Raw genomic sequence first — 24,366 nt, forward strand, 5'->3', positions numbered from 1 at the left:
GATTAACACTTTTCGAAACCAAACTACGTTCATCTCTAGGAGACCGAATGTCTCTCCTTCCTGAGCAGTATGAAGGCTGCATGGTCCCTTGGTGTTTATACTTGCATACTATTTTTTGCACAGATGAAAGTGGTACCTTCAGGTGTTTGGAAATTGCTCCCAAGGATGAACCAGACTAGTGGAGGTCCACAATTTTTTGACTGATTTTTTTTGATTTTCCCATGATGTCAAGCAAAGAGGCACTGAGTTTGAAGGTATGCCTTAAAATACATCCACAGGTACACCAGCAATTGACTTCAATTAGCCAATAAGAAGCTAATCGACTAATTGCCTAAAGGATTTTCTGGAATTTTTCAAGCTGCTTAAAGGCACAGTTAACTTAGTGTTTGTAAACATCTGACCCACTAAAATTTTAATATTGGCAATTAAAAGTGAAACAATCTGCCTGTAAACAATTACTCATGTCATGCACAAAGTAGATGTCCTAAACGACTTGCGCCAAAACTATAGTTTGCTAATATGAAATCTGTAACGTGGTTACAAAATTTGTTTTAAAGTCTCACCCCATCTCATGCCATTTGGGTTTTTAGTAATTAAAAATGACAATTCATGACCGTTTTACCAGAGTGTAGCTTACCTTTTAAAAGTCAACATGTATGATAGTTATTCATGCTTTAAAGGCGTTACTTTATGTATTTTATTGTTGTCTACTCACAGAGTGGGCAATGTGGCATTAGTGTTGATCGATTGCTCTGGGTTTATGTTGCACTTGACAGTGTTCAATGTTTGATTGCTTTACCCTGTGTTGTTTTTGGTCTTCGCAAAAGTGACAGACTGTAACTGCTATCACCTCTTCCAGTGTCATCTTTATACATAACACATAGGGCTGCAAGATATTGGTCACAATTATTTTGCGCAAAATTGCAAATATGATTGTTAATCACAATTATTTTTTTTATTTTAGATTTATATAAAGTGATTTATTTTTTTTGTTTTCAAATATATATTTGTCTTAGATCATTCCACTAGATGGCAGCATACATTAGAAAAAATATTTTCCAATTACAACTTGCAGATCTGAGAAGCAGGGCACGCCGCAATGTGGGTTGTGACTCCGCTCATTGGCATCCAATCTTTTATGGGAATCCTAGCCCTTTCCCCATGTTTTGTAGAATATCTCGGCCTCTGAATGGACTACAAATGTGATCTTAGATCAAGAACCTCAGATTTGCAATGATGTATTTAATATTATCATTCATTGTCAGGGAAAAAAAAATTCGGGACATTTGAGACATAACAGTGGGTGTTTACCCATACAAGCTGAGAGAAGTAAAAATAGACTAAATTTGTAGAAAACAACCTAAGGTAAGAGCTGATATAGAGTTTGTGGCTATTTGGGACTTAAAAAAAGCCCCAGACGTGAGATTTTTACATTTTATTATTTACTTTTTTTAAACAAAACAATCCAATAACTAATTACAATATTTTGCATTTATTCTCTTTTTTAAAATGTGTTTATTTGTTTATTATATCTCATTTGAACATTTCGAACATTTAATAAACATAAAATAAACACTGAATTAACAGTAAAATAACTTGTGAATAATATATATATATATATATTTAAAATATTGTTTGAATTTGTGTCTGCATGTGTGAAATTATGAGTATGAGTGTTTTTATAATAACACTTTCTACAATTTTATGGTGATGCTTCTCAAAAAAGTCTGGATGTCAATGGGCGGAGTTTGGGCTCCCCCTGCCTTTCAGATGTGTATATATTGGGATGATCTAAGACAAAGTAGGGAGATAGAGCCTTTATTACAAGCTTTTTCTGTATATTGTGATAAATATTTTTTTTCTAGTGTTAGATGGAGTTTGAGAACATATAGAGCCTTTATTACAAGCCTTTGAAACATAAAAAGGCCAATCCCTTAAGGACAAAGTAGGGACCTTTTTTGTAGCTTTGTGTATAAATACATTAAATTAAAAATATAACGTTGCCAGGTTCAGATCACCTCTGTGGAGGAAGCCATGAAGTTTCAGGTCTAAAACTTAGTTAAGTTGATGTAAATCAGTGTTAAAAATTAAAAGGGGTCAAATTGACCCATACGGCCAAGGAAGGGTTTAATGATGATACCAAGTACCAGTATTTATCCCCAGGATTGGCCTGATACAGGTACTAGTATCTGTGAGTTCCTCTTTAAATCCCGTTTACATGGTGTGTGTGCATGTGCATACTGAAACATGATACTGTTTAGGTCTTGTGTGTGCATTGCAGAATAAAAATGGCACAAGCAAAATACAGTACCACATTATTTGTTAAAATCAATGACTCTAATTCCACTTTTGACATTGGTAATGTAATTTTATTAGTTTTTGGCTACTGATATAACATGTTAAATATGGCAATACCATAGCCCTACTGAAATCAACAAGCATGTTTTAAATGTTTCAATTTTGAATAAATTTCGCACATGCATGCTATATTATAATTTTGGTCATCTTGTTACCTATTATTTATCTCCCTGTAGAGTGGGGATGATGAAGACTACAAGAGAATATATTCTAAGAAGATTAAACCCAGACTGAAGTCAGAGGATCTTGCTGAGGGTGTTGATGTGCGCACAGAACGCCACAGCAGCACAAGCAGTGATGGTTGCACCATTACTACAATCACTCGCCGAATAACTACATACACTATGGACATGCCAGAGGGGACTGGCCAGCAAATTGATTACTCAAGTCCTGAGTTCAAAATTCAGCCTGAGCAGTCAGAGGGGGATCCTGCTCAAATCAGATTACCACATGGCAGCCTTATTAGCAGTGCACATGGAGATATAAAAATGGGGGACATATCTCTTGGAGGACCACATGCCACTGGCTTCTATGTAAAGCACTTCAGTACTGGCTCAACCAGCGAATTAGATAGTAGTGAGAGAGAAATTGGAATGAATGTGTCAGACACTGGACCGTCAGAGAGAAAAGAACAGGGTGTGATTGAACATTCTGGAAGGACCAGAACTGCTACTGGCAGTGATTGTCTCTCCAGCAAATTAACCATGGGGTTAGACAGAGGAGTGGGATATACTTCTGTTTCTCCAGTGAAAATAGATGCTAGATTGAAAGATTCAAATATGATTGGAGAAACAGAGTTTGCTACAGTGCAGGGCCCTGTTTTAGACACTCGTGTTTCAGGTTTTTCAATTAGTGGGTGTACAGAGGACAGTAACATATCGGGTATCAGCAGAGAATCTTTGTCTGCTGTGCTTAAGGATGGGTCTGAAGCTAGTGGATCAGTTGTCGACAACCTGGAAAGTCGTAGTGGATTCAAGAGACCTCATGCAAAAGTGCCAACATTTGGGATGAAAGAATATACCCTTGAAGAATCTAATCTATCAGTAAATTTTAAAAACAAAAATCTTAAAGGTGTTGGTCAAAGTGGTTTGGACATAACTGGGAATCAGGATGTGTCAGTTCCAAAGATTAAGGTACTCCTAGAATCAGAATCAGCAGGAATAAAAGGTTCTTATATGGACACAGAAAGTCAGGGGGGTAGAATAGAAATGCCAAAAATCAAACTACCCACATTTGAACTCAGAGGGCAACAAGTTCAGGGTGCTGATATTGAAGTAAATTGTCCCAAAGCTAATGTTGAAATTACCCCACAATATATGGACATCAAGGGTCCAGAAATTAACATTGACGGACCTGAACAAGAGGTGAAAGGCTCAAAATTCAAGGTTCCATCCATCTCTGGTCCAAAGATTTTGATGTCTAATGTGGACATGAATCTTAAAGGGAAAAAACTGAAAGGAGATGTTGATGTGTCAGTTCCAAAAGTTGAAGCAGGTATCACAGCACCAGAAATTGAAAATAAAAGCCAGGACATTGAGGGTCCTGTGGATGCATTCAAGATGCCAAAGATCAAAATGCCCTCATTTGGAATCAAAGGTCCAAAAGTTGAGGGCCCCGAAGTTGATTTGAAAATCTCCAAAGCTGATGTTGAGATGAAGGCACAAGATATTAAAGCGCCAGAGCTTGACATAGATGGACCTGAAGGAAAAATCAAGAGCCCCAAATTCAAGATGCCATCAATCTCTGGTCCAAAGATCTCAATGCCAGATGTGGATTTCAACCTGAAAGGTCAGAAACTGAAAGGTGATGTTGATGTGTCAGCCCCAAAAATTGAAGGAGATATTAAAGCTCCAAGGGTTGTAATTGAAGGCCCAGACCTAGAAGGTCCTGAGGTTGGTTTTAAGATGCCAAAGATGAAAATGCCCTCATTTGGCCTAAAGGGTCCGAAGGTTGAGGGTCCTGATGTTGATGTGAAAATGCCTAAAACTGATTTTGATGTGAATATCAAGGGCCCAGAGCTTGACATTGAAGGACCTGAAGGAAAAATCAAAGGTCACAGATACAAGATGCCTTCAATCTCTGGTCCAAAGATTTCTATGCCAGATATGGATTTCAATTTGAAAGGCTCGAAACTGAAAGGTGATGTTGATGTGTCAGTTCCAAAAATTGAAGGAGATGTTAAAGCTCCAAGGGTTGTAATTGAAGGCCCAGACCTAGAAGGTCCTGAGGGTGGTTTTAAGATGCCAAAGATGAAAATGCCCTCATTTGGCTGCAAGGGACCAAATGTTGATGTGAAAATGCCTACAACTGATCTTGATGTGAAGGCACCAGATATGAATATCAAAGGTCCAGAGCTTGACATTGAAGGACCTGATGGAAAAATCAAAGGCCCCAGATACAAGATGCCTTCAATCTCTGGTCCTAAGATTTCTATGCCAGATATGGATTTCAACCTAAAAGGTCAGAAACTGAAAGCTGATGTTGATGTGTCAGTAACAAAAATGGAAGGAGATATTAAAGTTCCAAAGGTTGAAATTGAAGGCCCATACCTAGAAGGTCCTGAGGGGGATTTTAAGATGACAAAGATGAAAATGCCCTCATTTGGCCTAAAGGGTTCAAAGGTTGAGGGTTCTGATGTTGATGTGAAAATGCCTAAAACTGATTTTGATGTGAAGACACCAGATGTGAATATCAAAGGTCCAGAGCTTGACATTGAAGGACCTGAAGGAAAAATCAAGGGCCCCAAATTCAAGATGCCTTCAATCTCTGGTCCTAAGATTTCTATGCCAGATGTGGATTTCAACCTGAAAGGCCCAAAACTGAAAGGTGATGTTGATGTATCAGTTCCAAAAATTGAAGGAGATATTAAAGCTCCAAAGGTTGAAATTGAAGGCCCAGACCTAGAAGGTCCTCAGGGTGGTTTTAAGATGCCAAAGATGAAAATGCCCTCATTTGGCTTCAAGGGTCCAAATGTTGAGTGCCCTGATGTTGACATGAAAATGCCTAAAACTGATGTTGATGTGAAGGCACCAGATGTGAATATCAAAGGTCCAGAGCTTGACATTGAAGGACCTGAAGGAAAAATCAAGGACCCCAAATTCAAGATGCCTTCAATTTCTGGTCCTAAGATTTCTATGCCAGATATGGATTTCAATTTGAAAGGCCCGAAACTGAAAGGTGATGTTGATGTATCAGTTCCAAAAATTGAAGGAGATGTTAAAGCTCCAAGGTTTGAAATTGAAGGCCCAGACCTTGAGGGTCCTGAGGGTGGTTTTAATATGCCAAAGATGAAAATGCCCTCATTTGGCCTAAGGGGTCCAAAGGTTGAGGGTCCTGATGTTGATGTGAAAATGCCTAAAACTGATATTGATGTGAAGGCACCAGATATGAATATCAAAATTCCAGAGCTTGACATTGAAAGACCTGAAGGAAAAATCAAGGGTCCCAAATTCAAAATGCCTTCAATCACTGGTCCAAAGATCTCCATGCCAGATGTGGATTTCAACCTGAAAGGCCCAAAACTGAAAGGTGATGTTGATGTATCAGTTCCAAAAATTGAAGGAGATATTAAAGCTCCAAGATTTGAAATTGAAGGCCCAGACCTTGAGGGTCCTGAGGGTGGTTTTAAGATGCCAAATATGAAAATGCCCTCATTTGGCCTAAGGAGTCCAAAGGTTGAGGGTCCTGATGTTGATGTGAAAATACCTAAAACTGATTTTGATGTGAAGACACCAGATGTGAATATCAAGGGTCCAGATCTTGACATTGAAGGACCTGAAGGAAAAATCAAGGGTCCCAAATTCAAGATGCCTTCCTTCTCTGGTCCAAGTATCTCCATGCCAGATGTGGATTTCAACCTGAAAGGCCCGAAACTGAAAGGTGATGTTGATGTATCAGTTCCAAAAATAGAAGGAGATTTTAAAGCTCCAAAGGTTGAAATTGAAGGCCCAGACCTAGAATGTCCTCAGGGTGGTTTTAAGATGCCAAAGATGAAAATGCCCTCATTTGGCTTCAAGGGTCCAAATGTTGAGTGCCCTGATGTTGACATGAAAATGCCTAAAACTGATGTTGATGTGAAGGCACCAGATGTGAATATCAAAGGTCCAGAGCTTGACATTGAAGGACCTGAAGGAAAAATCAAGGGCCCCAAATTCAAGATGCCTTCAATCACTGGTCCAAAGATCTCCATGCCAGATGTGGATTTCAACCTGAAAGGCCCAAAACTGAAAGGTGATGTTGATGTATCAGTTCCAAAAATTGAAGGAGATATTAAAGCTCCAAAGGTTGAAATTGAAGGCCCAGACCTAGAAGGTCCTCAGGGTGGTTTTAAGATGCCAAAGATGAAAATGCCCTCATTTGGCTTCAAGGGTCCAAATGTTGAGTGCCCTGATGTTGACATGAAAATGCCTAAAACTGATGTTGATGTGAAGGCACCAGATGTGAATATCAAAGGTCCAGAGCTTGACATTGAAGGACCTGAAGGAAAAATCAAGGGCCCCAAATTCAAGATGCCTTCAATCTCTGGTCCTAAGATTTCTATGCCAGATATGGATTTCAACCTGAAAGGCCCGAAACTGAAAGGTGATGTTGATGTATCAGTTCCAAAAATTGAAGGAGATGTTAAAGCTCCAAGATTTGAAATTGAAGGCCCAGACCTTGAGGGTCCTGAGGGTGGTTTTAAGATGCCAAAGATGAAAATGCCCTCATTTGGCCTAAGGAGTCCAAAGGTTGAGGGTCCTGATGTTGATGTGAAAATACCTAAAACTGATTTTGATGTGAAGACACCAGATGTGAATATCAAGGGTCCAGATCTTGACATTGAAGGACCTGAAGGAAAAATCAAGGGTCCCAAATTCAAGATGCCTTCCTTCTCTGGTCCAAGTATCTCCATGCCAGATGTGGATTTCAACCTGAAAGGCCCGAAACTGAAAGGTGATGTTGATGTATCAGTTCCAAAAATAGAAGGAGATTTTAAAGCTCCAAAGGTTGAAATTGAAGGCCCAGACCTAGAAGGTCCTCAGGGTGGTTTTAAGATGCCAAAGATGAAAATGCCCTCATTTGGCATCAAGGGTCCAAATGTTGAGTGCCCTGATGTTGACATGAAAATGCCTAAAACTGATGTTGATGTGAAGGCACCAGATGTGAATATCAAAGGTCCAGAGCTTGACATTGAAGGACCTGAAGGAAAAATCAAGGGCCCCAAATTCAAGATGCCTTCAATCTCTGGTCCTAAGATTTCTATGCCAGATATGGATTTCAATTTGAAAGGCCCGAAACTGAAAGGTGATGTTGATGTATCAGTTCCAAAAATTGAAGGAGATGTTAAAGCTCCAAGATTTGAAATTGAAGGCCCAGACCTTGAGGGTCCTGAGGGTGGTTTTAAGATGCCAAAGATGAAAATGCCCTCATTTGGCCTAAGGAGTCCAAAGGTTGAGGGTCCTGATGTTGATGTGAAAATACCTAAAACTGATTTTGATGTGAAGACACCAGATGTGAATATCAAGGGTCCAGATCTTGACATTGAAGGACCTGAAGGAAAAATCAAGGGTCCCAAATTCAAGATGCCTTCCTTCTCTGGTCCAAATATCTCCATGCCAGATGTGGATTTCAACCTGAAAGGCCCGAAACTGAAAGGTGATGTTGATGTATCAGTTCCAAAAATTGAAGAAGATATTAAAGCTCCAAAGGTTGGAATTGAAGGCCCAGACCTAGAAGGTCCTCAGGGTGGTTTTAAGATGCCAAAGATGAAAATGCCCTCATTTGGCATCAAGGGTCCAAATGTTGAGTGCCCTGATGTTGACATGAAAATGCCTAAAGCTGATGTTGATGTGAAGGCACCAGATGTGAATATCAAAGGTCCAGAGCTTGACATTGAAGGACCTGAAGAAAAAATCAAGGGCCCCAAATTCAAGATGCCTTCAATCTCTGGTCCTAAGATTTCTATGCCAGATATGGATTTCAATTTGAAAGGCCCGAAACTGAAAGGTGATGTTGATGTATCAGTTCCAAAAATTGAAGGAGATGTTAAAGCTCCAAGGTTTGAAATTGAAGGCCCAGACCTTGAGGGTCCAGAGGGTGGTTTTAAGATGCCAAAGATGAAAATGCCCTCATTTGGCCTAAGGGGTCCAAAGGTTGAGGGTCCTGATGTTGATGTGAAAATACCTAAAACAGATTTTGATGTGAAGACACCAGATGTGAATATCAAGGGTCCAGATCTTGACATTGAAGGACCTGAAGGAAAAATCAAGGGTCCCAAATTCAAGATGCCTTCCTTCTCTGGTCCAAATATCTCCATGCCAGATGTGGATTTCAACCTGAAAGGCCCGAAACTGAAAGGTGATGTTGATGTATCAGTTCCAAAAATAGAAGGAGATATTAAAGCTCCAAAAGTTGCAATTGAAGGCCCAGACCTAGAAGGTCCTCAGGGTGGTTTTAAGATGCCAAAGATGAAAATGCCCTCATTTGGCTTCAAGGGTCCAAATGTTGAGTGTCCTGATGTTGACGTGAAAATGCCTAAAACTGATGTTGATGTGAAGACACCAGATATGAATATCAAAGGTCCAGAGCTTGACATTGAAGGACCTGAAGGAAAAATCAAGGGCCCCAAATTCAAGATGCCTTCAATCTCTGGTCCTATGATTTCTATGCCAGATATGGATTTCAATTTGAAAGGCCCGAAACTGAAAGGTGATGTTGATTTATCAGTTCCAAAAATTGAAGGAGATATTAAAGCTCCAAAGGTTGAAATTGAAGGCCCAGACCTTGAGGGTCCTGAGGGTGGTTTTAAGATGCCAAAGATGAAAATGCCCTCATTTGGCCTAAGGGGTCCAAAGGTTGAGGTTCCTGATGTTGATGTGAAAATGCCTAAAACTGATTTTGATGTGAAGACACCAGATGTGAATATCAAGGGTCCAGAGCTTGACATTGAAGGACCTGAAGGAAAAATCAAGGGTCCCAAATTCAAGATGCCTTCCTTCTCTGGTCCAAATATCTCCATGCCAGATGTGGATTTCAACCTGAAAGGCCCGAAACTGAAAGGTGATATTGATGTATCAGTTCCAAAAATTGAAGGCGATATTAAAGCTCCAAAGGTTGGAATGGAAGGCCCAGACCTAGAAGGTCCTCAGGGTGGTTTTAAGATGCCAAAGATGAAAATGCCCTCATTTGGCTTCAAGGGTCCTGATGTTGATGTGAAAATGCCTAAAACTGATTTTGATGTGAAGACACCAGATGTGAATATCAAGGGTCCAGAGCTTGACATTGAAGGACCTGAAGGAAAAATCAAGGGTCCCAAATTCAAGATGCCTTCCTTCTCTGGTCCAAATATCTCCATGCCAGATGTGGATTTCAACCTGAAAGGCCCGAAACTGAAAGGTGATGTTGATGTATCAGTTCCAAAAATTGAAGGAGATATTAAAGCTCCAAAGGTTGAAATTGAATGCCCAGACCTAGAAGGTCCTCAGGGTGGTTTTAAGATGCCAAAGATGAAAATGCCGTCCGTTGGCTTCAAGGGTCCAAAAGTTGAGGGTCCTGATGTTGATGTGAAAATGCCTAAAGCTGATGTGAAGTTGCCAGATATGAATATCAAAGGTCCAGAACTTGACATTGAAGGGCCTGAAGGAAAAATCAAGGGCTCAGAATTCAAGATGCCTTCAATCTCTGGTCCAAATGTTTCTCTGCCAGATTTGGATATCAACCTTAAAGGACCTAAACTCAAAGGAGATGTTCATCCAGATTTTGAAGGTGTTGATATTGAAGATTACAAGATGAACATTGAGTGCCCAAATGCCGAATTAGATGTTCCGGAAGCGAGTGTGAAAAAATCAAAGTTCAAAATGCCCAAGTTTGGATTTAAAGGGTCAAAGATTGAAGCCCCTGATTTTGATGTCAAACTTCCCAAAAGAAGCATCAAAGGCAATGTTCAAAGCCCGGATGTTGATGTTTCAGCACCTAATATCAAAGCAAAAGGATCCAAGTTTAAAATGGCATCAATAGCCGGTCCAGAGTTTCCCTTACCTGATGTAGACCTCAACTTAAAGGGGAAAAAAATGAAAAGTCAAGCTGGAGTCAGTATGGAGGGTGATATCAATGTACCAAAATTAGATGTTGAAGGGAAAAGTCCAGAGGGAGGGTTTAAGATGCCAACATTTAAAATGCCAAAATTTGGATTTAAGTCACTCAAAAGAAATATGCCTAGCATTGATTTAAGTGTACCTGGCAGTGATGTCAGCATAAATTCACCAGACATAGAAGTCAACTCTTCTGATCTTGACATTGAGGGACCTGAGGAAAAACTCAAGAGTCCCAAGCACAAAATGCCTTCCTTATCTGGTCCAAATATCTCTATGCCAGATGTAGACTTCAACCTAAAAAGCCCCAAATTCAAATCTGATAAGGATGTTTCTGGATTGAAGTTTGAAGGGGACATAGAGACTCCAAAAGTTGGCATTGAAGGTCCTGATGTTAATATAGAGGGTCCTGAAGATGGCTTCAAGATGCCTAAATTCAAAATACCTTCATTTGGACTCAAGGGTCCTAAAGTGGAGGGCCCAGACATTGACGTAAACCTGCCGAAAGCTGATGTTGACATCAAAGGACATGAATTTGACATCAACATGCCTGATATTGACATTGAGAGACCAGAAGGAAAAATCAAGGGTCCCAAGTTCAAAATGCCTTCCATTTCTGGTCCAAAGATATCTATGCCAGATGTAGACTTTAACCAAAAAGGCCCTAAAATTAAGAGTGATTTGGATGTTTCTGGTCTGAATATTGCAGGAGACATTAAGGCTCCTAAAGTAGACATTGAAGGTCCTGAATTTAACATTGAGGGTACTGAAGGCAGTTTGAAGATGCCAAAAATGAAAATGCCATCCTTCGGAGTCAAGGGGCATAAGTTGGAGGGACCAGACATTGATGCTAACCTGCCGAAAACTGATGTTGACATTAAAGGACCTGAATTTGACATCAGAATGCCTGGTCTTGACATTGAGAGACCAGAAGGAAAAATCAAGGGTCCCAAGTTCAAAATGCCTTCCATTTCTGGTCCAAATATTTCTATGCCAGATGTAAACCTAAATCTTAAAGGCTCCAAAGTCAAGCGAGATATGGATTTTTCTGTACCAAAGATAGAAGGGGAGATTAAGGCTCCAAAAGTAGACATTGAAGGTCCTGATGTTAATATAGAGGGTCCTGAAGGTGGCTTCAAGATGCCTGAAATCAAAATGCCATCATTTGGACTCAAAGGTCCTAGGGTGGAGGGCCCAGATATTGACCTAAACCTGCCAAAAGCTGATGTTGACATCAAAACGCCTGATCTTAACATTGAGGGACCAGAGGGAAAAATCAAGGATCCCAAGTTCAAAATGCCTTCTATATCCGGTCCAAAGATCTCTATGCCGGATATAGACTTTAACTTAAAAAGCCCTAAAATTAAGGGTGATATGGATGTTTCTGGTCTGAAGATTGCAGGAGACATTAAGGCTCCAAAAGTAGACATTGAAGGTCCTGATTTTAACATTGAGGGCCCAGAAGCTGGCTTGAAAATGCCTAAAATAACAACGCCATCCTTTGTACTCAAGGGTCCTAAGGTGGAGGGCCCAGAGGTTGATTTAAACATGCCTAAAGCTGATGTTGACATCAAAGGAACTAAAATTGACATCAAGACTTCTGATCTTGACATTGAGAGACCGGAGGGCAATTTAAAACCTGTTAAGTTCCCAAAATTCAAAAGTCCCAGCTTTGGAATAAAGCCTTCAGGTGGCAGTCTTTCAATACCTGAAAAAGATATGGAGGGAACCTTTAATGTCAAAAGCCCTGATGTCAGTACAAATGTACCAGAAACAAATGTCAAAGTGCAAAAAACAAAAAAATCTTCATTTACTTTTGGAGGTAAGAGCCCAAAATTAGCTGTAGATATTCCAGATGCTAGTAGTAGCTTAGATGGAGATGTAAGCATAGACGTAAAAGGAAAGAATAGTAAATTCAAACTGGCTGAATTAAAAGGGAAGTCAAAAACTTTTGACTTTGATATGAAAACCGAAAATGTTAAGTTGCAGACAAATGAACCTGACTTGCGATTTAAGTCAACCAAAGTAAAGAAACATCCTTTTGGAAAGCTATATTTCCCTGATTTGGAATTGGACATGAAATCTCCAAAAGTTAAAGGTAGTTCTTCAGTGTCTGGAACTATTAAATCATCAAATGTTGATTTGCCATCTGCAAGCCTTAAAACTGATATTCATAGAGTTGACATTCTGACCCCAGCTACTAGTTTGGAGAGTCCCGATATCAGAGCAAAAGGAGGGAAATTCAAAATGCCAAAATTCAGCATCTCAAGATCTAAATCAAAAACTTCTGATCTGGAAGTTAGCAGTGCATTGTTAGATACACCAGAAAAGGGTGTCAACTTGAGTGCCCCAGATATCAGTGTGGTGGGATCCAGCATTAATGGAAAGGGTAGTACTAAAATTGATGAAGAACGAACACAGGATGTTGAGTTTACAATGCCATCTGTCCATGGAGGTGCCTTAGATGCTGATTTAAGATCAGACGAATCAGTGTCTGGTGTGATGGAGTATCAAGAAGGTAATGTAACATTTCCTAAAATCAAAGTACCAAAGTTTGGTGATGCACTGCCTAAAGTGGAAGAAAAAGAGTTGAGAGTAAATGTTGGTTCAGGAAAATTGGATGCTAGTGGTAAAGCTAGTTCCCAGAGTCTGGAAATGCACAAAATAGATGTGAAAAACAGTGCTGGAAAAGTGAAAGTCAAGATGCCAAATCTGTTTGGCAAATCTAAATTGGAATGTGGAAGTGAAGCTGATCTTGCTGTTCAAGGAGAAGACACTGATGTTACCACTAAAGGTTGTGCAAAGGTGTCTAAAGAATTGAGTCTTAGTTATGGGGAATTGACAAGTGGCAAGATGGAAGTACAGGGAAGTTCTGGATTAAAAGTTTCACCAAAAAGTAAATCTGCCTCCCTTGATTTCTTCCAAAAATCACGACATCACTCATCCTCAATGAGAGATGGAGGTTTAGTTTCTCCTGTTTCTACTGAAGGGAATTTACAAGCAGAGGGTGGTAACATTTCAGCAGATGTTGGAGAAACAAAGGTTAAAGCCAAAAAAGGAAAGATGAATTTTGGAGGGTTTGGTTCAAAAAGTAAGGGTTCATATGAAGTGACTCTTGGAGAGGAAAGTGAGACTAGGATTGCAGGTGCTGGTGGAGTTGTTCAGCCTTCAAAGAAGTCCAGAATGGCATCATCCTCTAGCAGTGATAGTGTTTCAAAAGGTAGTTTTCGGTTTCCAAAGCTCGAAATTGCAGTTTCACCTAAGAAATAATTATTTGTCACACCTGCATTTAAGCAGTAGTGCACAGTCATACAGACTTATATGTTTAATTTACACAAATGTTCTTTACAGGCATTGGTGTCGTGTTTTTATTTTTTTAATCACTAGTTACCTGTAAATAAAATAAATCTATATTGTAATTTTAAATGTTACTTTTTGTAGATAGAAACAAATCCAATCCAACAATGTATGTTGTTAAAATTTTATCAAAACTATCTAGCTTTGATGCATTTTCATCTGATGACTTGTTATATTTTTATACCTTTGAAAGGTTTTGGGAAATGTGTTTGAAATATTCTAAAAATTGTCTGGACACGTTTAAATACACAAGACTGTTTTTAGATATATTTGAATGGATGTTATGACTTAAAAGCTTCAGTTATATAATCATTGCTGTTATCATATTTACTCATCACAGTTGAATAATGAATTTCAATAGTGATAGACCAGATACCATTAATAAGAAACCATTAATAAGCACAATGACATTTAAGGGCTGTACAAATTGTAAATAAATGGATTTAATTTAGATGGGATTACTTTGTGTCCCAAATAATACCACAGTTCAAATAGTCTATTGTAATGGATTTTACACAGAGATTATAATCGTCTAAAGTATTTATGTCTAAAACTGTCTTTTTCAATTGTGCATTTTTAAGAGATTCTCATTTAATCAGTCAATCAACACCAGGGAGCAGCTGGCAAATCTGTGACTTTCTATGATTTAAATGTTATCTAAGGCATTTTTCTTTCTTTCTTAGTTATGTCTTCCTCTCATTACATTTCAGTGTATGAAATGTTGTGCTGCAATGTGGAAAAACATAAAATGTGCATTGCCATTGTAAATAATGGGACATTTAGTCTGCAAAGTTTCTGACTTTTTTAATGTTTTTTTTTTTCTCTTGTGTCAGTTGTAAAACAATTAATAAAGTGTTCAGCTATCAGTACAATTGTGTGTTGAATTGAATGTCTTTATAGCAGTGTACATTTGCTTAAATACACAATATAGTTAAACTTAAATTGATTTTGTGAAGAAACTGTTCTGTGGCATTTTAGAAATTAATTTTTTTAATATCTTAAAATAACTGCTGAAGACAACTCCTCAGGGAGGCCTTTTTTTTTTTTTTTTACCCTTTTGTAAACCCAGAAAAATCGCACTTCTGCTCTTGTACTTGGAAAATTTAGTGTGGTATCACTGCATGTATTGTTTTCTCCTTTGCATGATATTATATGCTAAATGTACAAATGCAATTGTTTCTTTTAAACTTGAATTTTAAGATTAATATAACTGAACAAATAGTAATATGTTTGCATTTGTTACTTAAGTCAATCTATCATTAACCTTTTAGCTTTCTATGAATGTTTTTAAAGGAGTCAAACAAAAAAAAACTAAAAAAACACAGGAAACTGGCTTTCCTGTCCTGGTTGTTCAAAACAAACCAGTGCTGAGAAAGGAAATGATCAGGAAATTCCTTTGAGGGAGAAAACTGTGGTTAGTGTTGTATACAAATATTTGTTAGCAGAACTGGGATGAGAAGCGAAAAGAAGGGAAGCATACCGTATCACTTGTTAACAATTTAGAGGAATAAAGACCCATTTTTTTTATTCATTTGAAAGGTAAGACATACACATTTGTTTCTTACTATGGAGTGCTATTGACATTACAAACAATTTAGTGGGTATGTTGGATTTCTATGCTCCTTAAACACCTTTAATTCTGAGTAATATTTTATACAGTTTTGTCCAGTTAATTTTAATTTTTCAAAACTGAATTTCAATGTGTAGCTGTACAGTATATTCTGGTGAATTTTATCATACATTTTTAGGAGGGATAAAATGATTTAATAAAAATTAGTTTTGAAATCGTGTTTTACAAAAATGCTGAATAAAGTAGGTGTCACCGTCTGATGTAGCGTACCAAGGTTTAAAGTAACTGTAAACCTTGTACAGTGTATAGATCATCTGTCAGATATAGATGGATAGTGCCATTTATAGTTTTTGCTCACTCTATGAATCTTAGCCATAAAAAAGACACTCTTGTCAGAACACACACTCACAGATTACATTTGACATTTTCTATAAATGTAGTTATGAGTTGTGTTACAGAAAACAATCTATAGTAATGCATAGAGTACAAAATGGCGCCAGTGGTGCTTTATCATCAAATGCTCATCATTGGATGTATAATTAAAATGCTATGAGGTATGCAGCTGAAAAGAATAAGATATCTCTTATATATCATATAATAACATATACAATTTGGTTTTCCCATTTTATCAAAATAATATGACATAAAAATATGTCTTTTGACTGTCTTCCACCCCGTTTTACAGTAGAACTATAATAGATGTATAACAATGTAATTTTGACACCTGGGACACCGTTTATTGACTTGTAGAGATTTAAAGCAGTTGTAAAATTTAAACAGCAACTTAACTGAGCTAAATAATATGAACATAAGTGTTGAAAACAAATGAATAAACAGGCTGGTATGACCTTTCGATTAAAGACTCTCAACTGATGAGTTAGATATAAAGTATAAAATGTTGGGTACTGGGAAAAATGTATGCTTAAAAGACATGCATTTTCCAACATGCACATATTGATTATCATTTACAATTTATTTTCTGCCCATGCTTTTGTCATATTTACATATATTTACAGTAAAAACATATGGGTAAAATCTAGGATTAGATTTGTATTATATATACCGCATTGGTATTATTGTCAAAGAATGGTAAAGCTGCATTGTCGTAAGAATAAATAGTTTTACTCAGACATAGCTGTTTGTTCAAAACCAAGGCAAATAAGATTGGTTAGTGTATCCAAAAGGAGATCCACCATTACATATGTGCCCTCTACCCCCTGCTGTTCACTGCTTACATAATGCATCAAGTTACGGGCATTACTAAAATGTGTAGGGTGTCTACAATTAGACAGTTTCACACAGCCACTGTGAGAGAACAAGCACAGCTTGACGACAGGCTTCTCACCAAATATACATACTGTATATAGTACTATATATAACGTACTATATATTTCTATGCTAGAACTTTAATAATTGCTCTATACAATATGGGGTGGGAAATTAAGAAATATAGTAGGCCATCTAAAGGCAAGATCAAATCTGATATTAGGTTCTATTATACATAAACAAAAGATCTTACACAATAAACAAGATAGATGTCTAAATTAACAACAAAAAATGTAATTGAAATGGTGGGCAAAACATGAATAATAAGTATCTGCCTTGAAGACTTAATGCATATCATTTTTAAACAAGATTGATCTCATCTTCAGAAAATGATAAAAAATATATATATTTTTCCATGCAAACATGGTTTTTAAATTAGTCAGATGATGATATCTGCTGTCAAGGGAAATAAGCAAAGGGAACCGACTCACCTTAATGGATAGTCCTACAATAAAATATGACTGCATCCTTATATTAAGCATGACAACAGAACATTCAACTGAAGGCACTGCTCATGAAAAAATCATTGACTGTCTCAGCTGCATAGGAACAGCAAATCTTTAGATCCTACTGGAGACAATGAACAATATGAGATACACTGCAGCACATTTAGATCCACCTTTGAGCCTATAGGGTAAACATGAGCTCTCAGCTGTAGAATATGATTAATTTGTACCTTCCAGCATACAAACATCAGCAAGTAATTGCAATGTGATAAAATTGGTTATGCCTTGTATTCACATTGCAAGAGGGAAAGTAGAAGAAGCATCTTTCCACTTTAACTGGTAGAGCACAGTGATTCTATCTTTTATCATCTGTGTTGTACCAAGCAAAATAGTTTCAATCAATAAGAATTGTAATATGCATTTTATTGAATTTACTTAAACATTGGTTTGTGAGCTAATACGTGTTTAAAAGGCATTGAATGAAAACACAGCAAATTGCCAGCTGTCAATTCATCAGTATTTTTCTGTATTTACAACTGAAAAACACATATTGGTTTCTGCATTTACAGCAGTCTCATTGCTGTGGTATGTAAAATCATTCTTAGAACAGTGCCAAACCAGTATCCTCTCTCAAATAGAGGTTACATTGTCACAGAGACAGACATTTACCTGAGATAAAACCATGAATGGGGGCATGAAAAAGATGTGAAAACAGTGATCCTCTCTGGACTTTAATTGTTGCTTGGCCATCACCAAGGCTTGAGACAGACAGTGAGAAAATGCATTTTCTGATTGGTTTCCTTCATTGAGTAGCTGAGACTGTCTCACTTGGGATCCCATCAGATGGGGGACTATGCAGTGCATGTAAGTAGACAAGTCTATGTGCATACGTGAGAGAGAGGGAGAGAGAGAGCGAGAGCACTACAGTGAGGGAAAGAGCATGTGTGCACACATAAAGAAAAGGGGGAGAGTGTGAGCATGAGCACAGATGATGCTGCTCGTGAATGAAGATGGTGCTGGTTTTGGCTTTCCTTTTTTTGTGCAACAAGAATTCCCTCACTAAGGTTTGACCTCTGCGTCCTGTCACTTTTGAGCCTCACCTCCTCTGGTAAGAGCTGTTCATTATTTGCTGCTGGAGACTGAGCAGGTTGCTGTAAGCGATCCTCATTTTGGCTTATTTTCTGTGTGCCGTGTGTGCAGAGAGACAGAACGACAAAGGGAAGGGAGGTGTGTGTTAAAGGCAGAGGAAATCATGTGTGTGCTATAACTGAGGACAAGGTGTAGACAGAGTTGAAGAAGAGACAGAAGCTGCAGACGTCATTCCTTTATTGATCAGAACTGTCAACAAATACAAAAGAGGACTCAGGCTTTCTGTCTCGATATTCCTCAGATTCCATGTGTCACTGGCATCACATCGAGGGCGAATAGGATGTCAGTGTCAGGAAAAAAGGAGTTTGATGTAAAGCAGATCCTCAGGCTCCGTTGGCGCTGGTTCAGTCATAGCACCCAGACCCCAGGTGGGAATGGGGGCTACATCCAACAGGAAGGTTTTGACCACCGGGGAACACCAGTTCGGCTAAAGAGTCACTCCCGGGACAGAGGAGGACTCCGCAAGAGCAACAGCCCTGTGCACAGCATTCTGGCTCCGGATCCTGGACCCACACCTGTTTATGTAAGGCCAGGCAATCAATCATGGCACCAGCAGCAAAACATCATCCAGAACCTCCATGCCAGTGAGGAGCTTCCTAAGAGCAATTCACCTTGCAGTGCCAGGAAAGAGGAGGCAAAGAGCAGCCATGAGGATCTAAAGATCAATTTAGAGGATCCCTCTGAGGAGGAAGCCACAGAAAGGTAAAAGGATTTGTGCAGATATAGAACCTTAGAACAATATATGTGAAGCACAAGAGGTGCTTGCAGCTGTCAGCTAACATGTTCAGGGGGGAAGTGGCCAAGTTATTCCAGTAGACTTGAAAGCACATGCAGTTTTTAAGATGAAAATTCTCCATCAAGTAATGAAAAAAGACTTTACTCTGTTGGGAGAGCTGAAAGAGGTGTTATTTAGGCACAGAGTGGATTTACAGTAAGCCCCAGGGAGTGTCTGGATTGAGTACAAGCATAGTCTTTCTAGCATGTCAATCCACCGTCGGCCATATCTGGAATGCTCTCGAGAGGCTATTTCCTGTCATGCCAGTGCAGCTCCTATCTACTTGAATGGAGAAAGACAAAAATCTCAAAAACGGTTGGTCAAGGTTACGATCAAAGAACATATTTCAAATCAGCAATAAAATCGGATAATACTTGAATCATAAATTGTGATTCTTTACCTCATATTATGGTAAAAAAAGAGAAATTTCCCAGATTGTATAGCTAATGCGCTTGTGTGTTCCAAAGTTGATTGACAGGTAATGTCTGTATCTAAAAGAAGATTGGCTCTATTTAAAAAAAAACTTTTTTTTCATTTTTTAATAGTTACTTTAATGTCCATTAAAATGGACATTTGTTTTGAATGGTTGCAATCTCCAGATAATGAATAGGGATTTGTATTTTATTTCAAGAAAACTTTAACTGAAGATTGGTGATTTTATCTGTAAGGCAGGACTTCCTTTCTACTTCCGTTGAACATTGGGCACTCAGAGCTCCTTGGTTGAGCATTCTAGTTTCTCCCATTCAATTTAATAGAAGTGGTCTATCTCTGCTAAATAATCTCTGGTACAAGTAAAATAGTTAACTGTCACTTAATTCAAGCTGATTACACCAGTGAAATTCCCTTTGAATCAACAGTGTTTTATTTTAATTTTCTGTGTTGCCTGTGCTTATGATGGCTGCTTACACATTGGTTTGGACCACAGAGAATATCATTTTCCAATCAACTTCACCATAGCAGCTGCCACCACTGCTTACCTGGGGATAGTTCATTCACATGGCATACGGGTTGTAGAAGCTCAGTTCTCTGAAATATCCCAGATAAATTATTCATCAAGCAGACATCTAGCAAAACACAGAGGAAAACATAGAGGCGTCTAGATACAACTCGCAATATAACACATTCTCTAAGTCGTGAGGTGGTTTGCAGAGAAATTTCCCTACATTTTAACCGTCTGCATTTTCATAACCTGAAGCAGAAATATTTCACAGCATGCTAATGCGTGCATCCTCTGTGTTATAAATGTTACATAGAGAGCACATTACATCAGAGACCATTTGCGTAAGGGCTATATATTTAGGAAGGGCAACAGGATGAATTGTTTTTAGTGGGGATATTTACACATCAGTGCAGTCCAGAGCAAGAGAACATTTAATTTGGTAGCCCGGATCGATAGAAATTTATGAGATTATAAAGCCCTACTTCCACAAATGGTTTCTATGCACATCGTAAGTGCTGCATCTTTAAGAGACTCCCCCATCCCCATCCCCGCCCCCACCCCCCACCCCCCACTGTGTGGCTCTGTCTAGAATAATGTCACCGCAGAGTAAGGCAGGAAGTAAACATTTTCTCAGATAAGGAAGTACTATGACTGACCCACACTTCAAGATGATATCACAGGAGATAAAAACAGAACAGCCCTCCTCTGTAAGGAAATGTGCCCATACAGAGTGCATCACAAATCAATGTGCTATAAACATGTACAAACAGGTTAAACAGTTGAGAAATTAAAATAAACACAAACGAGACTTTTCCTGGCAAAGTATGAGTATAGAGCTGTACAATTAATTAAATTAATGTGGAACACATAGCTCAGTTAATTTAGTCTTGACAGAATTTGATAAAAAATATCTGAGGTGATATTGAAATCTTTAACATTTGACTGCAGACATTGGTATCTTGGCAAATCAGAAACCATTTTGTGACATTGTTATCTCTTCTGAAACTCCAGAAGAGACCCATGTGAGATTACCAGGGTCTTGTTCTCAGGAGAAAAATCTGAGAAACAGGACATTGGAGGAAAAGTCTCAATTTGCTCCCCATTTGATGTTGTTGCTGTCTAGAAATTTCTATTTTTCTATTTTTTCTACGGATTTTTTCTCAGTAATATAGACATAAGTGATCTATTTTAAAGATAGGCTTTTGGATTACTCTGTTATGAATACTGATGACTTCCAGAATGGACACAGGTTCCATGGGTACTTATGAGTCTATCAATATTTCAGAGTGAGTGCAGTGTTGCTTTTTAAGAGTTCTGCCTTTTGTCTTTATAACAGTAGTTAATTCAGGTAAAATTGGTAAATAAATTAAGCAAGTAAATATGGCAGGATTATTCTGTATTGAGCCATTCTCATACACGCAATGCTTATATGCAATTTCAAACATCATGTTTCGACCATTTAAAAGCCCATATTAATTACTTTGCTGGCCTAAAAGCTTTCTTACTGTTAATAGCCTTGTCCTCTCATTGACATTTTCTTGTGAACCTACTTTAAGTACCAATACTTCATTCTTATCAACCACGTATGAGATTTATTTTCACACTGAAATGACATGAACTACAACATTAAAATAAATAGGAAATTTAGTCTTACACTCTTTACCCCTGATAATTAACTTCTATGTTTTCATGAGTAGCATAGTGATAATATTGCACATTGTGCTATTTTTAATCATTTCCCCCTTAATATTCCCCCATTTAATGTATCATCCATCAGAGCCTGTAGGTATACAATAATACATCTGCTGTAATTTGTTTGTTATTTTATATTTTTCTTCCCCACCCTTTTATCACTTTGCATTTAATATGCGTAAATATAGCAAACATTTGCCTCACAGGCACAGTGTGATGGAAATGATGCCTTTAATGTGCTTCTAGACTAAAGATTTTGTTGTGCATCTCTGTGTGTGAGATATTAATCAGATCAGCAAGTTCCCCATATCCCAGTTTTTTTCCAAAAGGCAAAAATAATGACTCGCTAAAGGTAGATATAGTAAGCAGGCAGTCAAATGAATTTTATTGCCCTGTATGGCATTATTCAATGGAGGGGAGGGCTAATTGAAGAGGAGGCGGTAGTGCATTGATAGAGTGATATCAGAAAGCAGAAACGGTGAATACCCTTGCTGAAAAGACCTTATACCAGGATACATTTCTTTGCTGGCCCAGGCTGGTTTAATGATGATTTGTGCTGGCTTGACCAAGTAAGTCTTGCTGGTTAAGCTATGTTTGAGGCCTGGGGGACACCAGCATTCAAAATTGGAGTTCCTGTACTTTTGCTCTACAAATCATACAAATTATGGATTGTAAAGCTATATTTTATTCTATTAATCAGCAGATCATTTAGAAACAAAACCAGCCTATATTTGTTGGAGTCTGGCTCATGTTAGGCAAAGAAAGGGTCCATATTCACATATTGCACATGCTATTATCAAAAATATGTCAATGGTTGAATTATTAATTCAAATTAAACCTATTACTATGAGACCTGCCAAACACATCTGAAATGTAAGCTACAGTATATTACCTGATATACAGTAACACCTTAAGTAGGTTTGATTACCAGCTAGCAGTGGAACATCAAAATCTTCAGAGGAAGCCAAGGCAGTAATGAATAACAAATTGTGAAGAAAGTAATCTGGATTCAGCCTAGAAGCTTTATCACTTTGGGAATGGATGAAAACTGCTGAATACTATGTTTAGAATGCACCGTTCGATCACTGCGAGGGTGCAAGCAGACCTGCTCATCATAAATTATTCAGAGAGACTGATGAAATATTCTTCCTTTTTTAATATTATCTTTTCAAACAGAAAGCTAGATGAAGAAGAGTCATGTACATGCTGAAACCACAGAGGTCATGGTGATTTTGTCACGATGAACACTGAAAATATAGTTCAGTAACTAAAAGCAGCCAGTAAGCATCATGTTTGTGGAAAGCATGCTGGCAACCCAAGCAGAAAAAAAGTGAAAACTGTTCTCATATCATAAACATTATTATTAGGAGTAAAAAGACTAAATGTAATACAAAAAGGAGAAGCTTAAAACAATTGGCTAACTTATAAAATAATAATGCCATTTGCTTGGAACACATCTGTTGTATTTTAATTGCACAGCTGTGCATATTTATTGATGACTAATGAGTAACTGAGATACTCTTACTTTAAGTCGCAACAGCGTAAAGTTACAGTTCTCAGATCTTCAGTTTGCTGCATAGGATATTGACAATTTTGATTTCAAAATGTGTATTTTTAAATATCAATTCAGTACTTTCATGCTCTCTGCAGCAAATGATTCATGACACAAAACATACTGTTATAGTCACAAGAAACAATGTTTATCCTCACAGAATGCGAACCAGTATTGTTCATGACATTCGATGATGATGGGATGTCCATATTGTCATGTGCCTAATTTAGCTAGCATCTACTAAGTGACAGATTCATTTGTGCCAAAGTATTGTTTGATTTTGTGTCATTTTTGTGTCAGCAACAAAAGCTATGGAAGAATTTTCTCACCCTTTGTTGATAAGCCTATTTATTTTTTTATCCTAACCATGCATTATTATATGGTAAATTACATTTTATTATTTTGATTAGCATTGTTTTTCCCTGCTGTCCATGACACTATCCTTACTGATCTGTGATTTGTTTTTTTTACCAGATGAGAACCAGTGGTTTACAGATTATTATTTATTTGCAGTTTTAGCTGTGAATTTGCAAGACATTGGCAAGCAGCTCCAGCATTTTTTCTCAAGTTTTGCAAATATAATTAGGTTTTTAAAGTCAGCCTTTTTACCCTGAAAAACCCAATTTTATTATGAGATTTAATATTTCTATGAAGATCTTTTCAAAAAGCCAAGCAGAGTGAGAAATATCTGGTGATATAAATTTCCCTGCAGGCATAAAGAACTTAGGGCAGTGTCTGTGATCTGTTTTATCATTTCTTCGACTGGTCGGACAAGCTGACACCATGCTGTCTTGCAAAGGTTCACGGACTGTACAACTACAACATATTGTTCTGTGCACATAAACACAAAGCAATTAAAAATTTTACAAACAATTGGTATGTGCTTCTAATACGAAAAGAGCAGAGAATCATCTATAAAGATCAGCTTTTAAAACACAATTCTGTATACAAATAGATGACCTTTAAACAGCAGACATAATAAGAGTTTTGATAACAACTGAAAATGTCCTGGTTATTTTCATAACCTCCATTCCCTGATGGAGGGTATGAGAAGTTGTGTCAATGTATTGACACTAGGGGTCGCCCTTGGTAACACCTCTGATCTGTGAGAAAAGGCCAATGGGATTTGGCG

General features: G+C 37.9%; 2 protein-coding genes across 4 annotated transcripts in view; both read left to right on the forward strand.

The window, feature by feature from the left end:
• Positions 1-14,656, forward strand: part of LOC127663282 (neuroblast differentiation-associated protein AHNAK-like) — a 33,487-nt gene extending 18,831 nt beyond the window's left edge. The window contains exons 5-7 of the mRNA XM_052154789.1: positions 2,535-5,587; positions 5,939-7,641; positions 9,733-14,656. Coding sequence (XP_052010749.1) covers positions 2,535-5,587; positions 5,939-7,641; positions 9,733-13,697 — 8,721 coding nt within the window. The 3' untranslated portion in view covers positions 13,698-14,656. The remainder of the gene's footprint in view (positions 1-2,534; positions 5,588-5,938; positions 7,642-9,732) is intronic.
• Positions 14,657-15,197: 541 nt separating this feature from the next.
• Positions 15,198-24,366, forward strand: part of LOC127617358 (kelch-like protein 4) — a 54,720-nt gene continuing 45,551 nt past the window's right edge. The window contains exons 1-2 of one of the 3 annotated variants that reach the window (XM_052089362.1): positions 15,254-15,323; positions 18,517-18,977. In XM_052089362.1, the coding sequence (XP_051945322.1) occupies positions 18,556-18,977 (422 nt within the window). In that variant the 5' untranslated portion in view covers positions 15,254-15,323; positions 18,517-18,555. Of the gene's footprint in view, positions 15,324-18,137; positions 18,235-18,326; positions 18,978-24,366 lie in introns of those variants that run through there. The other 2 variants (XM_052089361.1, XM_052089364.1) reach the window with 2 other exon arrangements.

The sequence above is a fragment of the Xyrauchen texanus genome, chromosome 23 (assembly GCF_025860055.1).
Source record: "Xyrauchen texanus isolate HMW12.3.18 chromosome 23, RBS_HiC_50CHRs, whole genome shotgun sequence".
In the NCBI taxonomy this organism is placed as follows: domain Eukaryota; kingdom Metazoa; phylum Chordata; class Actinopteri; order Cypriniformes; family Catostomidae; genus Xyrauchen; species Xyrauchen texanus.